The sequence below is a fragment of the Paracoccidioides brasiliensis genome, assembly GCF_000150735.1.
Source record: "Paracoccidioides brasiliensis Pb18 unplaced genomic scaffold supercont2.7, whole genome shotgun sequence".
Classification (NCBI taxonomy): Eukaryota; Fungi; Ascomycota; class Eurotiomycetes; order Onygenales; family Ajellomycetaceae; genus Paracoccidioides; species Paracoccidioides brasiliensis.
Genome location: NW_011371364.1, coordinates 914647 through 930011, shown reverse-complemented (window position 1 = coordinate 930011; position 15365 = coordinate 914647). Strand labels below are relative to the sequence as shown.

The window sequence follows — 15365 nt, the reverse complement described above, 5'->3', positions numbered from 1 at the left end:
AATTCATTTTTTTTGCGAAGACAAAAACAAAAAGGGGGCTACATATTTTCCCCAGGGTGGAAGAAGGATAGGCGCGTTTTTCATACTTTGAGAGACGGAACCCGCTGGGGGGCCGGGGATTTAAGTCTGAAATCAAAGGTGAAAATAACGGAAAGGGTTGTGGAAAAAAAGCATTTTTTCGTGAAAGTACCCCCCTCCGAATCAAGATTTCCAAAAAACTTCAGGTCCCCGACCCCCCGGGCTCCCCAGGGGGGGGGGGGGGGGGGGGGGGGGGAACCCGCAGTTGGATTCCAGACCCGTTAGCCCACAGCTCTGACGTCGACTGCCCAGTCTCCCAGAGATCCCAGAGCCTGCTCCGATCCTTCGCGTCTGCAGCAGAGTTCGCATCTTGGATAGTTCTGGGGCCAAATGAGAGATTTGTTAAGGGGCCCGGGCTAAACCAGAGGAGCAGAGGGCGCTGACATAATAAGGCTCCACCAATCAGAGCCACGGAACCCAGCCAGGGCTCGGTCCCGTGATCCCTCCCCGAAGCGCCAAGTTGAAGCCTTCCAATAAAACACTTGAAAAGGCTGCATGCATCTTTGGTCTCTTCCGCAGTTATCTCTCTCTCTCTCTCTCTCTCTCTCTCTCTCTCTCTCTCTCTCTCTCCACTGCCCGCCGCCCGCCGCCTGCCGCTACAGCTGGCGACATCGCCGTGTTCTCGCCGCTGTAGGGCTGTGCGCTGACTGTGTACGCGAGAAATAACACCTCATTTCACTATTCTTAGCCTAACCCCCCCCCGGGGGTTGGCACGGCGCATAGCTGAGATCGACACTCTCCCTCGTCCGCCTGGTCTCCTCCATGCGCATATCTCTTTGTCGTCGGCATCCTGAATACCGTGTGTAAAGGTCGGGGAGCCATAGACATCTACACCTCCTGAATACTACTCTCTACGACTGCAAGGGCGCGAGCGCTGAGTCTCGCGTCCCGTACCATTCCACAAGTTAACATGGCGGGAATGGAGGAGCTGGAGATTAACAGTAAAGTAGGTATACACACACCCCTCCACCTCAGCCACCTCACCAAGACCCCTCTTTGTTTTGAATTCTGGCAGCCAGTTAGTTGACCACCTGCCTTTATTTTAACAAGTCATATCTTGTACGGTGGATCAATGTCAAATCTGAACATACGCTCTCATGGAGCATCCAACCACATAAGAAGTCGCTCAACTTCGGCATCTTCAAGCATCCTGGCCATTCCGGAAATGTTGCTAGTAGCTACGACAGCTCTGCGCCTACCGAATCCCTTTCCGCCGAATTTACCGATACCTACAAGGAGAATACTAAGGCTGCCAACTCGTCATCCCTTGTCATGGAGAAACTAAAGAATATTGGTCTGAAGCCCATCCAGTGGATCGGGAAATGCGAGGCAGACAAGATCTCCCAGGGAACCTACGACGTGGGCCCGCATGAAGGAGGAAACTATGCGCTTGTATTCGACAATACGTTTTCAAAGCAGATCTCCAAAACCGCAACTTTTGTTCTTCTGACCTACCCGTCTCATGCACCTCCACGCTCGGGGCACCAGGTTCACCATTCGCAGGTGGTTGGAGTGTCCTTGGGAAATTTGCAACCAGGATTGAGTCATCCAGCATTAAACCCGACTGCATCGGAGTCAACAGAGTCGCTGCGACATGGCCGTGCTGAGGCCAACAGTCGACTTCCAACACACAGCTCAGATTCCTCCAAGAGCTCTCCTGCGACCGTCCACACTGGAATTCTACAGAAGAGAAGAAGGAAGCGTCACCAGGGATACGCCCGCCGCTTCTTCTCTCTTGACTCTAGCTCCTCTACTTTGTCTTATTACCATGACCGTAATTCATCTGCCCTACGGGGTGCAATCCCCCTGATTCTGGCTGTAATTGCGACCAATGACAAGACCAAAGAAATATCAATTGACTCTGGAGTGGAGATCTGGCATCTCCGCGCCTCTAGCGACAATGACTTTCTATCGTGGAAGTGCGCGTTGGAGAAGGCGGCTCAAGTTCAAGATGGCGGGCTATCAGAACCCAGGCCAAAACACATCACCCAGCATCTGCCCCCTGCCAGCAGTGTTGTGAGCGATGTTCGCGAATGGGCTGAAGTGGAGACTCTTGTCCAAAAGGTATCCAACGCAAGGGATATGGTGCGTCGTCTGGCCAGGGATACGGACCCTAAATACTTGGTTACCCACACCAACCGTCTGGAACGCGCGCAGAGCCCCCCCCCGTCTGCCATACCAGGTCCATCGCCAGCGGGAATCGGTGCAGATGATGCCAGCAGCGAGAGCAGGGATAAGCGCTCGTTTTGGAAATTGAAGCCTAGGGATAATAGTAGCACATATCCTTGCCAAACCGCAAAACGTAATGTTTCTTCTCAACTTAATATTCCTCCCTCGAGCGCAGTTGTGCCTGTGACCTCCAAACCGCTAGGGCATGCGACAGCTGCCTGGGAGCCAGCCGTACATGATGATTTGATGATTATCCTCCGGGAACTTAATATTGTGGTGTCCGAGTTTTCTACGCTAATTCAGGATAAAAGACATAAAATGGGAGCTAAAACGACTCACATTAAACCCCGACCGAGTTTCGAGTCTGAGGCATCCCAGGAATTTTTTGATGCAAGGGACGGGAATCTCTCACCGTTGTTGACCATTCAGCGAGACAGCGATGATGAAGATGCAAGGAGCAAAACTCCTGTAACTGCAGACGGAGATGATGAGTCCCTCTCTGGAAGCGAAGTGGACGAGGCCGACGCCTTCACAAACAACGGGTTCCGTTTGGATAGTTCCTCTACTTTGTTTCCTGCTAAACCCAGATCACTGGCACCGTTGCCCCTGAATCAGGTCACACGGAGAGCCAAAATACCAGCTCCCAGGGTCCTTCCGCCAAGTTTGATAAGCTTCCTCCGCAAAAACGTAGGCAAGGACCTGTCGACTATATCTATGCCTGTTTCCGCCAATGAACCGCTGTCACTGCTTCAGCGCTTAGCCGAACAATTCGAATACTCCCAGCTGCTCGACATTGCCGCTAGTGCCACAGATGGCCTTGAACGTTTAATTTATGTCACAGCTTTCGCTCTCTCTTCGCTCTCCAACTCAAGGATCAAAGAGCGAGCCATCCGCAAACCATTCAATCCAATGCTCGGGGAAACTTTCGAACTAGTCCGCGAAGACCGTGGCTTCCGCTTAATCGCTGAGAAAGTCTGCCATCGACCCGTACAATTGGCGTATCAAGCTGACTCCAAAGACTGGAGCTTCTCCCAGTCACCCAAACCCACGCAAAAATTTTGGGGAAAGTCCGCTGAGATCATCACGGATGGCACAGCCCGACTAACCTTGCATTCTAGCGGTGAGCACTTCAGCTGGTCCCCGGTCACCTGCTTCCTGCGCAACATCATTGCGGGCGAAAAGTATGTCGAGCCTGTCGGCGAATTGTGTGTGGTGAATGAAACCACAGGCCAGAAGACAATAACCACCTTCAAAGCCGGTGGCATGTTCTCGGGCCGTAGCGAAGAAGTTGTCGTCAAGGCCTTCGACACGCATGGTGGGGAATTACCCCTCGGTCTCCAGGGGACCTGGACTACCTCCCTCCAGCTGACGGAACACGGCGCAGAGACCAACAAAACTATGTGGGCTGCTGGTCCTCTTGTTGATAATCCTGCGAAAAATTACGGCTTTACATCCTTTGCTGTCACGCTGAACGAAACCACCGCGATCGAGAAGGGGAAAATACCTATCACGGATAGTCGGTTGCGTCCGGACCAGCAGGCGCTGGAAGAAGGGGATGTGGACCGTGCGGAGGAACTTAAGGTGCAGTTGGAGGGGAAGCAGAGGGAGAGGAGGAAGGATATGGAGAGACGAGGAGAGATTTGGAGGCCCAGGTGGTTTGTGCGGGTTGAGGAGGTTGGCTGTGGCGGTGCTGAGAAGGAGACGGTTTGGAAATTGAAGACGGGGAAGGATGGGTATTGGGAAGAGAGGGCGAGGGGCGAGTGGACTGGGGTTGTGCCAGTGTTGAAGTTATAGGGGTGTTTAGTAATTTTTTATTTTTACCCGGATAGATCGGGATGGCTGGGGCTTGGAGGTCAGCGATATTGGTATGTAGATATTTGTGTTTTTGTTTTATCACCGTTCACTACGTGCTCTTTTCCCCCTCTTGTTTTGATGAGGTTGTTATTCATGGATACCTTCTTGTGCTGTTTTCTAGCGCGTGATATCGGATTGTGTATTAGGAAGCTTAATAAATATTATATTTCCTAGGAGTTAATGGAGGGGGGTGGGGTTGAGTCACTCTTGATTTTCAGATGCCTGTCTATGCTTTTGGGCCCTCTGCTGGGATGGTGTATATATATATATATATATATCCTCATGCGAGTATATAGCGCATATTGAATCTGAAAGTATCCCTTCTAGCTCGAAGTTTACTATGGCCTCAATGCGGCCTTCACAACTCTCCTCGCCTTCTCACCACCTAAATACTCTCTTCCCTCTCCGCCCTCTCCCACACTCCCGTCATCGCCAACCTCCAATTCAATTTCCATACTCGCCTCATACGCCTTCATGACCGTGTCCTCATCAACCTTCACATTACCCTCCACAAGCACCCTAATGCACCCGCAGAGCCTGGAAATCTCCCTCCGCGTCGCCAGCCCAATCTCGTCATTCTGACTCGAGTAAATCGCACTACTAACCATCTCATCCATGCGCGTAATCGACACTTCCCCACTGCTAGCAGCGTCAACCCCGAACCCGTCTCCAACAACATGTTTCGAAATCCAAATATACCCATTCACCCCTAATATGACATCAATCTCCCCACCCCCATTCCCCGCGGTGAGCGTCCACACCTGCCTGCGCGACCTGACCACCCCGGTCCCCCGAACCACCCCACCGGCCGCACCCATCCCAGCAACGGTCAAAAACACCCCATTTCGCAATTTCCCATACTTCAGCGAGCGCGTATGCAGCGATGCAGCGCCATCCTGATGCACCGCCTGCACCTCCGCAACCAACAGATCTCCCTCGTTGAAAAATGAGCGGATCTGCAGCTCGTCGGCAGTGGTGCGTTTGCGCAGTATGCCGCCTGGCAGGTTTATGGCGGACAGAGGCAGTTGGGCAAGCAAGGGGGCCGCGACATCGACCTTCCAGCGCCGCGATTGGACTTCGACGATGCGCCCGACGACCAGGTCGCCGATTTCGGGGGTGTAGCGGGCTCGTAGCGGTTGGACGGAGAGGAGTTTGTTGGTTTTTAGGACTGTGCCGGCGACGGTGGCTATGATTGTGTTGGATGTTGCGGAGGGGTTGGTGGCGGTGGTGGTGGTGGTGGTGGTGGTGGTGGAGTATGGGTTATGCGCGGAGCGGGTGTAAGTGCCGTGGCCTCTGGATTGGGACAGCGTGTTATCAGCGAGGGTTAACAGTATAGTTCGTGATGGCAATGGGATGAATTGTAGGTATAGTATATAAAATGTAGAGCACCAATTGCAGTAAAAACATACCGCATCCATTGGGGATCATCCGTTATCACTTCTCCCGGCGTGACTATTGCGCCCTTTGAGAGGCGGAGACGATTTGCAGGCCGCGAATGGTCCCCGGACATGTCAACATCACCTTCTGAGTCTCTTGACTCGTCGTCTGAAGAGTCGAATTGCTCCTCCGGCCTAGAGGGAGGGAGTATGGTGATTACCATTGGTTTCCTTGGCTCGGGTGAATTTTTATTCTGTTTCGTAGCTTTCGGATTTGTCTTCTTTTATCCGTAGAACGTCATGCAAAGTATATGCGGCACACCTACATAAATACCTCCCTGGCGTTGATAGATGGTGGTTCAACTCAGTTCGACAATTGCATGCTGTATATGTCAGTTGAAGAGTGGAGAAAATATAAAGTAATTGAAAGATTTTGGTCTAACTACAGTGAGTGCCACGTGATATCTACAGCTCAATTACCCCTTTTTTGTTCTCTAGTTTCGAGTCAACTCAAAACTCCCCTAGACAACTTTGAACCTTTTTTTTTATTATTTTTTTTTTTATTTTTTATTTTTTTCATGAAAAACATTGCTTAATATTGCTATTGGTATAATGCCCTCATTTGAACAGCAATCGATGCTTTCACGACTCTAAGATAATATCTGTCCCAACGCTGCATACAAACAAATTCATCGGATTGATCCGTTTAATTGCCAGCAGTTTCTCATGCTTCTTCCCCCAAGAGGCATTCTTCCAGTCTCTCTCGTATCTATCAATATCTGTCCAACTGTTAATGATCCGGCGAACCTTCGCGACAGTCGTTATCTTATTGCTGTCATATCACGGATTATAGAGGAACCAAATGAACTTAAGGATTCCCCTGGTTGACGTGAGAACCCCCATCTTCAACTCTCCTTGCCGAATTTTCTCTGTAAGTTCAACAAGACTTTGTTCAGCTTTCGTTTCTCGGGGAGTGGCAGATCTTCATGCCAGCAGAGGGCGCCGTAACTCATCGATGCCGTGCGCTTTCTTTCCATGCGTCGTGACGAAAGTGTTATCCCGCTCTAGCAGGCTCACGACCCAACTATGATATACAAGCGTTACCTTTGCAAAGGGCAATCAACCCGGTTTGAGGAATAGAGCATACTATGAGCCCCGCCCCATAGATCATCCAAGGCTGAAAAAAAAGGGGTGTGTGTTGATTGGTTTTCTTTATTCGACATGAGTTAAATGAATCATAAGATGGAAATTCGTGTTGATACTTTCGGGATTTGGTTAACTTGACTGAAGAAAGTATCGCTCCAACTAGGCAGAGAACCTGCAATGAACGGTTCCAGGAATTTCCTATCTTCGTTCATACGATGTCATTACTTAGGGAGTTAGGATGCGACTAGCCGCGAAGAAAAAAACATGCAATAGCTCAAACAAAACCTTCTAGTCCAAGATGCCAATACAATAACTAGTTAAAAAGTGTATCCAAAGTATAACAAGCCCCTTTCATTTTCATTTCATTTCTTTACCCACTCCAGCAGCTCACATTTCCCCTATGTTCCGCCCCTTCAGACGCAGCATCCAGCCCCAGGCCTCCTCCTCCTCCTCCTCTTCTCGTCGACAACCCAGCGATATTCCTATCCGCCAATGCTTCATCATTTCCACTAGGCTTCGTCTCACTCCCGTCGCCCCACCCCCACTCATCCCCCCCTCTTTGTGACCTCCATTCCTCCTCATGATGTCCTTCCCGAGCCTAACCAATCCCCAATTCACATGCCTCCAGGAGGCTTCCCTTGAAAAAAAAACCCCCGAAACCCCGTATCTCTCTTAAAACCGCAGCCTACTCTCTTCATCCAGCAACACCATCCCATCGTAGCACTTTTTCTGTACTGAAACGCCAGCCGTCTATTCTCCATAACTTTCGCTTTCCACTTACACGCCTGTTCGCCAGTCGCCTTCCACAGGGAGTAGATATTGAGTCGTTTGTGCGTCCAGTTGGATCTACCTGCGCGGCAGAGTTTAATCAGGTCAGGGGAATAGGGGAGATATTTCTCACCATCGGGGAGTTTGCGGAGGGTAGTCATTTCGTCTGTGGCGTAGATGATCAGCGCATTATCGATGGCCTCGCGAATGGAGAGGGTGAGAGAGTAGATGTCTACTTTTGGTCCGATTTCGCCCACCGCGTAGACTTCAGAGCTTCCTGTGTGGCGATGTTATTCTCAAGCCTTCATTTTGATAGGGGAATGGGGATATCTTCCGTCTTACCGGAGCTAAGAAAACCTCTGCACCTTTCCCGGGGTAGCCCTTCTTGTACGCGCGGACATCCTCGTTGGGGATGGTGTAGGCCAAACCTATGCTCACGTTAGCAGGGCTAATGCAATTTAATTTTGTGAGAGATTGACTGTTTAGATGTACCGAAGTCCCCTAGATAGCAATTCGAATAGAGCTCCTCGCTGTCGCGCGACGGCGCCGCACCCAAGAGAACTGATAGCCAGGCAGGTTAGTCAGGACATGGGCAGTGATGAGAGAACGAGTATTGAGAGTGAGAGGCAATTCTCTTTCTATACAGCGAGAGATGTCCATTGCATACTGTTTCCTGGCTTCACATCCTTGTGTATGATCTCCTCCCAGCTCGCTTTCCAATATGGTTCTTCATGGGCATGCACGCAGTAGAGCAATGCTGTTGCTACGCTGTGGAATACATGCCACAGAAACGCCTCTGGGAATGGAGGTCTGGGTTCTCAACCTGGGTGTCCGCATACTTTTAGTTAACTGCTTTTGTGTTTATACAAGGTGCTTGTACTTTAACGGCACAAACTGCTGCGCTGCTTTTCGAAGGTGGGTGGAATATAAATCGTTGGCGGACTCAGATATCCTAGGCACTGACAGAAAATTAGGCATTAGCTATGGTATTTGTAGCAGGTTCCCTTGAAAAGAAAAGGTATTTATTCATGAAGGGCGAACAAAGAATGAGGGTATGACCAGCTGTCGAGGAGGAGCACCTAAAGAGAAAGGAAAAGAGAGGCCATGGGGGAGTTCGCAAGAACTTCCGATAGTTGTTGCTTTTGTTAAAAAATCAAAAACGCAACAAAGAGATCTTGAGGATTCCACAAACAACAGAGGCTATTCTAGGGCATTCTAGATTATGCAAGAGAGAAAGTAATAACAGACCACGCAAGAGAAAAAGGAGGGTAAAAATACAATGCATTGTCGGCAAGGAAAAGAAAGAAAACATAACCGTACACAGGGGAAATGGAAAAGGCATGAATAGATCGAATTAGAACTGTATGAATTGTGCGGACTTCATGGAATTCAATGAACGGATGGACAGGGGCTAAAATCACGTCCCGTTTCCAGCGGCTGAAGTCCTCTTTGCACGCTTTGGGGCATCTTCCTTTTTCTTCCTCGAGCGGCCACCACTGCCGCCTTTAGGTCGATAGCCTCCATCCTCGTCTCGTTTTCTCTTTCCTCGACTTCCTCCTCCGCCGCCACCAGCACCTCCTCCTCCACCGCCAACCTGCACATCAATCAGTATCCCATCTTCATCATATACATCCTCCTCCTTTCGCGCATGGGTACTCGCTCGCTTCGAACTACGCGGATTGTTAGAACGGGGAGGGGGCTTCTCAGTCACGCCATCAGCATCGTGAAGAAAAACTTGCGGTTGATGTTTCCTCAACCAATTTATCACGGACACCGGGTTCCGGATAGCTATCTCCCTGTCCTTGCTTGCAGCTGCCAGAGATGATGCTTTCCCCGCTTCCGCTGACGGCTTCGGTTCTCCCGCGGCAGCTGCATCGAGAGCGGCGCAGTATTCATTTTCATGCTCCGGGTTTAGAAATCCCAGGGCTGAACCCATATCGTGTTCCGTGGCAGGGTGATCTCCATTAACGCTCGATCTGGTATGTGGCACCTTCAGGAGTGAGGCGTACTGCACCGCGGGTGCGAACTCCTCGCGCTGAATGAGAGACTGTTCGAGGCGACGGCATTGTTCTGGCTTGAGTTCCCCTGCCAGGAGCCTCTCTCTAGCAACCCGCAGTGCCTCACGAACCGTCTCCACACCACAGGGTTCTTGGGGATTGTGCTCTGGTTCTGGAGAGTGTAGTTTGGGAAGTTTGGAGCCGGGGAGATCGAGGTTGTATCGGAGTTCTGGGGGCACGCGGATACTGCTATTGAGCTCTAGCAGAGCTTCCAGGAGCTGACTATTGAACGAAACGAATTGAAAAATGGGTAAGCAAGACTGTATAATAGCAGTTCAAGGGGTTTTCCAGGTTCGGACTCGTACTCATTCTGTTCCTTGAGTCGCTTCGAGAGGTCACGAATCCTTAGTTCCTCTTTGAAGAGCGCATTGCTTGTCTTCATCGCCAGTTCAAAACCAATCTTTTGCTTCGCGTACTTTCTCCTGTAACAAGGGAAGCGTTAGCAACAGCGTCGTATAGAGTGTGCAATGATCCGAATATATGGAATAACTGACTTGAAAGATTTGTATGTAGTCTGGAGGGTGACTGGCGGCGCATCTGGCAGGCTCCGGTCCGGGGACGGCGACGCGGGCTGAAGAGACGCCATGGCATAGGACTGTGTAGGCAATGACAGTAAATAGGCGAGGGTGGAGGTAAGAGCTTGATAGGTCAGTTCTTGAGTGGAATTCTCGAAGATGAGATGTTGAGCATCCTTGAATGTCCGTGAGTGTCATTGACACGGCTGAAATTGTTCAAAAGCAGCTGCCCGAAGGGGGTGCACTACAGGTCACTGCAGCACCCCGTAAGTAACTTTTTTCTGTTGCCAAGCGACGAAAAAGAAGAGAGAACAATTTCAATTCAACTCAACTAACGGTGAGTATCAGTTATTGTATGGGATAGTTTCTGATTTTCAAGTTCGACTACTCTATTTTTTTTCTATGGATATAATTCAGTGGTTGTACCTATACAGTGCAATCCTGCGTATATAATAAATAAATATAATGCCCGGCCTCCAGGAGCCATCACACTCGCAGTCACCAACAGCTACCCGCAAGCGCAAGCTGGATGATGGCTCTGCCCTGGAAATCGACCTGTCCGCGCCAGAACCTCCATCAAAGAAGGCGCTTCGAAAAGCCAAAAAGAAATCAGCGGCTTTGCAAACCGTAGAACCCTCATTGCCTTCTTCAACAGAGCCTGTCACAGATTCAAATCCAACTGCAACAACTCTGGCACCCAATTCTCAACCCACCGAACACACAGAGAAACCCTCCAAACGCTCCGATTACGGCGTCTGGGTAGGCAACCTCCCCTTCACCGCGAAGAAAAGTGACATCAGAAAATTCCTCACGGGCTCTGGCACCCTGTCAAATGAGGATATCACCCGCATACACCTGCCCGATGGCGCAAAGCAGAACGGCAAGGCTCAAAATAAGGGCTTTGCCTACGTGGATTTCTCAACCAGTAAGGCTATGGAGACGGCTATTGCCATGAGTGAGCAGTTGATCAATGGTCGGCGGGCGTTGATTAAGAATGCGAAGAGTTATGCGGGACGCCCTGAGAGGACGAAGGGTGGTGAATCTGCAGCAGGAGGAAGGGGGGTGAATAATTCGTCCATGGCAGCCCCTGGCAAGGAGCCCTCACAGCGGATATTTGTTGGGAATCTCGGGTTTGATGTGACGAAGGAGATTTTGGAGGAGCATTTTAAACCCTGTGGCAGCATTGAGAGTGTACATGTTGCGACGTTTGAGGATTCGGGAAAGTGTAAGGGTTATGCGTGGGTTGAGTTTGAGAGCATTGATGGGGCGGAAGCTGCGGTGAGGGGGTTTGTGAAGGTGCCTGAGGAGGAAGATGAAGATGAGGAGTTGGAGGAAGAGGGAGATTCAGATGCTGCTAGAGAGGAGGAAAGGGAGCCCAACAATAAAAACGATAGCGAGAAAACCAAAAATAACCATGCAAAGACGAAAAACAAAAAACCACGGATGAAAAAGGTATGGGTGAACCGGATCTTGGGCCGTCCGCTGCGGATGGAGTTTGCAGAGGACAAGGCTACGCGATATAGAAAGCGGTATGGCAAAGAGGGGGCGGCGAAAGATAAATTTGCTGGGGGATCTGGAGGGTCTTGGAGACAGGGCGGGGACAGTGAAGCGCCTGCTATTGAGGAGGTGTCTGAGAGAAAGACTAAGGCGTTTCCACCACGGGCTGGGAAGCGTCAGGGGAGTTACGGCAAAGGGGCGGCTAGTAGTGGATGCCGGTATACGCAGGATGTTGTCCAGAGACTTAGTGGAGCCATTGTTGAGCCGCTGGGAAAGAAGATTACGTTTGACTGAGGTGTTTTTCTTCCTTGGTTATTTGATAATTTATCTGTTTGTATTTATTTGTTGAGCTCTTTGCTCTGGGAGTTGGTTTGTTTCTCATAGACGGACCATTTATTGCATGAAATCAGAAGGTCTTCCACTGTTAGTTACTTACTTTGAGTTGCGGCCCCAGCTGCCTGCCATCTATCTAGAGTTTTGGTGGTGGGTTAGGTATTCTTGAGAGTACCTGGAACATCCCGTTTGTTTGGTAGTCATTAGCCATATACGCAGTGAATCAATACTTCCTAGAATGACACAATATCCAAATAAATTGTTCGTTTTTATCTCCAGCAGCTGTTGACTGCAGTGGACTGGATGATACAGCTATATAGAGATATGAAGCTGTAAGAGAGAATGTGTGTGTGTATGTGTGTGCTTGTTTAATCCCTTCTGCGGCAGCATTTAATTCATTCACTCCACTCATTCATTCCCTATATTCAGATAATAAATTAAATCATTTTTGACTTCACTTTTCCTCAATCCTCATCTCATCATAATTATCTCTTATTCTTTTTCTTTTTTTCTTTCTTTTTCTTGTTCTTTTTCCTTTCTTGAAGTTGAGTGTCTTATGTAAACATTACGCTAGGCTGCATTGAGGCTAGCTCCCCCTCGGAGTTGTTTTGCGACGAACATTTGAAGACGACAACGACGACGGACGACGAAGAAGAAGAAACAGAAGAGAAGAAGATGATGATGATGAGAAGAAAATATTAACAGCAGCCAGGTCAGGATACCCGTGTTCTGCGTCCTCCGTTCTGTGCTGCTCTCTGCCTGTTTGATCGTTTAGCGAAATCAGCAGACTGTCAGCTTGACGCCTCCCATTAGCTATCCTAACACAACACCCTGCCTTTGCCCTCACCCAGGCCCTCTCCCATATACCCCCCTCCAACACTGCTAACCTCCTCCACACATCTGCTCCGAGCAGGGAATTAAAAACTCCTTTTTGGGTACCGTCGTGACTGCATCTGCACATGGCTCCCCACCGTCGAAGCCGCATTGCCAGCCGGAGAAGGAGGGAGGACGATGGCGACGAAGAAGGCTCCATCGACGGGGATTTGGAGGATGATTCTCTGAGCGAGGGAACCATTTCAGCTCACGAGGATGACGCCGACGAGGAAGGGAGTGATATGAGTGAGGACGACACAACCGGGCTGGTGGAAAGGTTATCAACGAATGGACAGGTACTGACGACGAATGGCGACGATCGTGAACAGCGTGAACAGCGTGAACAGCGTGGTGAACGTGGTCAGCATCAACGCAGGGACGAATCGATTTCTCCAGCCAAGCCGGTCTTTGGCGCTACAGTGTCTGATACTGAGGCTATGATGGATGGGCTGAAGTTGTCCGAAGGAGCCGAAGGCGTCCAAGAAATCCATTTTGATGACATGAAGATCGAGTTGGTCGCCACCCCAAAATCCGCCAACAACAGGGGATACAGGAGAGAAACATTTGCGGAACGGAAGCGGCGCGAGCACGATGAATACATTAAGGAGCGTGATTCGAATCCTGCCTTTGTGCCTACTCGTGGTAGATTCTTCCTCCACGACAAGCGGAGTACGAATTCCCCACCAAATGGCTATCCGCCGCCGCCGTCCTACAACAACAACAACTACAATAATAATAATAATAATACCAAACCCAAGACACACTCCCACGGCCTCATTGTCGATAGCAATGCTACAAGGTGAATTTTCGCTTTTCAGATTATATATTTTTGGGACTCCCTTTACTTGCCCTTCCAACGGGAACTTAGACGCTGATATTTACTCTTTCAATCCCCCTTTTAGGCGCCCTGCTCCGAAACCAGATGTGACTGCGGGACAGTGGGCGCATGATCTACATGACTCTGTTGCCCAAGACACACGCCCAATCCCCCCTCCTCCCGCTACTGTGCCTAACCATACCGCGTTCCACACTCCGCCTAGGCCCGTCCCCACAGCTCCTCGATCATCGCCGCCAAACCGCTCCTTTTCCAGCAGCGTACTCGTGGGAAATGTTCCCGTCATTGTTTTTCTTCCTGGAATGAAAAATCCCATCCCCTACGCCGCTGTTCCGAAGAAACAACACACTCGACTCCCCCAGCATCGACCTCCACTCCGTCGCGATAAGCCTGTTAGGATATCCGTCCCAGGGCAACCACCCCGATACATTTTCCCGTCCACGGAGCGGTCATTTATCTTTATTCCGAGAGCACTGAGGCCGAATCAGCAATTCCGTCAACGAGGGCGGGGAGGTTTCTATGGTGGCGGTGGTAGGAGAACGAGTGTTTACGGAGGAAGCGTCTATACGCCTAGCGTGGCAATGAGCCGCAGATCGTCATTCGGGAGAGGAACTGATGCCATCACTTCCCCTGTCGGTTCGGCGATCTCTCGTGTTGGCGGAATGCCTGGTGAAGGCAGGAAGCCGGTAGTGCGACTACCCCCTTCAATCAGACCTCCACTTGGATCAGGATTTGCTCCGCAACCCCCCGCAATGGTCCCACAGATGACAGCACCTCCCCTCCCTTCACAATACCCAATGCCTCCACCTCCGGAGTTCCGTGAAAACCGTCTACCACAGAACATCCCCATGCATCAGCCTCGACCACAGAAAACAGTCTCAGTAGCCGACATTGAATCCCCCGTCAGTTTCCAATATAACCCGCCCCAGCAACAGCAGGAACAGCCTTTCCGTCAACAAGTTCCCCACCCCGTCAATGGTGGGTTCATACCTGATAACAACGCGTATGCCCCCCACGGGCGCCGTGCCTCCCACGCCTCCCAGCCCTCCGCAACGCCCCTATCTCAAATCCCCGAGCGCGCCATCCACGCCCACCCATTCCAACCATATCCCTACCAACCGCAAACATACTACACGGAAGCGGGCTATCAACCCGCGCCTATGTTCTACCCCACCTCAAACCCGGAATATCCAACATATGCCACAACCGTGCGGCCAGGACCCCCACCAGCAACCTATGCCGCCCAGCCACAGCAGATGCCCTTTTCCGTGGGCCCTCCCCTCCCTCATCATCCGTCGCCGACCCACCAACACCCCGCCCCAGATCAAGAACAAGCATCATCTGCTACTTTTGCACATGAGCAAAACGGCACGGTGTATTACTACGACACATCGCAGTTTGCAAACTCCGCATACCCGCCACAGCAGAATCAGGCATACTCTGCACCGCCGCCCCAACAGGGGGTCCCGCCCGGGGGTGTAGTGGGCATGGGAGGGATGATGACGCCGCCTGGGACGACGTATTATTATCCTCAGCCGCAGAATGGGACGGTTTATTATACGTAACAGCACCTCCGCTTCTTCTCCGCTCGACCCGTGGGAATTTTATACGTTTTTATTTATTTATTTTTTTTTACTTTTTTTTTTTTTGGTCAATTCCCCCCAACCTCTACTCAGCTTCTCCGTTTGATAATCCTCCCTTTCCCCCTTATAAACACAAATATCTTCAGTGCTGTTTCAATTTTCTTCCCCTCATCTGATTCTTCCACAGCGAAATCCGTACTCCATTCATAGTTTTGTTGTCTAGATTACGTTCATGCATCTTAGCGGTTTGGTTTTTTCTCTCTTTTTTTTCTTTATCTTCT

The 15365-nt window shown here is 50.4% G+C and overlaps 6 protein-coding genes across 6 annotated transcripts; 3 read left to right on the top strand and 3 right to left on the bottom strand.

Annotated features, from left to right (window-relative positions):
* Nucleotides 1–988: 988 nt before the first annotated feature.
* On the top strand, nucleotides 989–4041 carry PADG_05976 (oxysterol-binding protein related protein OSH3; the record flags this gene model as incomplete). Its single annotated transcript, XM_010763193.1, has 2 exons — nucleotides 989–1024; nucleotides 1129–4041. The coding sequence occupies 2 exons, from the start codon at nucleotides 989–991 to the stop codon at nucleotides 4039–4041; spliced, it is 2949 nt and encodes a 982-aa protein (XP_010761495.1).
* A 398-nt stretch (nucleotides 4042–4439) lies between these two features.
* On the bottom strand, nucleotides 4440–5701 carry PADG_05975 (exosome non-catalytic core subunit RRP4; the record flags this gene model as incomplete). Its single annotated transcript, XM_010762983.1, has 2 exons — nucleotides 4440–5394; nucleotides 5511–5701. The coding sequence occupies 2 exons, from the start codon at nucleotides 5699–5701 to the stop codon at nucleotides 4440–4442; spliced, it is 1146 nt and encodes a 381-aa protein (XP_010761285.1).
* A 1292-nt stretch (nucleotides 5702–6993) lies between these two features.
* On the bottom strand, nucleotides 6994–8369 carry PADG_12013 (uncharacterized protein; the record flags this gene model as incomplete). Its single annotated transcript, XM_010763300.1, has 6 exons — nucleotides 6994–7221; nucleotides 7313–7668; nucleotides 7757–7819; nucleotides 7884–7952; nucleotides 8059–8201; nucleotides 8272–8369. 6 exons carry the CDS (start codon nucleotides 8367–8369, stop codon nucleotides 6994–6996), a joined length of 957 nt encoding a protein of 318 aa, XP_010761602.1.
* Nucleotides 8370–8808: 439 nt separating this feature from the next.
* PADG_05974 (uncharacterized protein) lies at nucleotides 8809–10034 on the bottom strand (the record flags this gene model as incomplete). Its single annotated transcript, XM_010762982.1, has 3 exons — nucleotides 8809–9670; nucleotides 9754–9870; nucleotides 9943–10034. The coding sequence occupies 3 exons, from the start codon at nucleotides 10032–10034 to the stop codon at nucleotides 8809–8811; spliced, it is 1071 nt and encodes a 356-aa protein (XP_010761284.1).
* Nucleotides 10035–10428: 394 nt separating this feature from the next.
* PADG_05973 (uncharacterized protein) lies at nucleotides 10429–11754 on the top strand (the record flags this gene model as incomplete). Its single annotated transcript, XM_010763192.1, has 1 exon — nucleotides 10429–11754. The coding sequence occupies one exon, from the start codon at nucleotides 10429–10431 to the stop codon at nucleotides 11752–11754; it is 1326 nt and encodes a 441-aa protein (XP_010761494.1).
* A 998-nt stretch (nucleotides 11755–12752) lies between these two features.
* Nucleotides 12753–15066, top strand: PADG_12012 (uncharacterized protein; the record flags this gene model as incomplete). The annotated part of the gene is made up of 2 exons (XM_010763299.1): nucleotides 12753–13465; nucleotides 13569–15066. The coding sequence occupies 2 exons, from the start codon at nucleotides 12753–12755 to the stop codon at nucleotides 15064–15066; spliced, it is 2211 nt and encodes a 736-aa protein (XP_010761601.1).
* Between the last annotated feature and the right edge of the window lie 299 nt (nucleotides 15067–15365).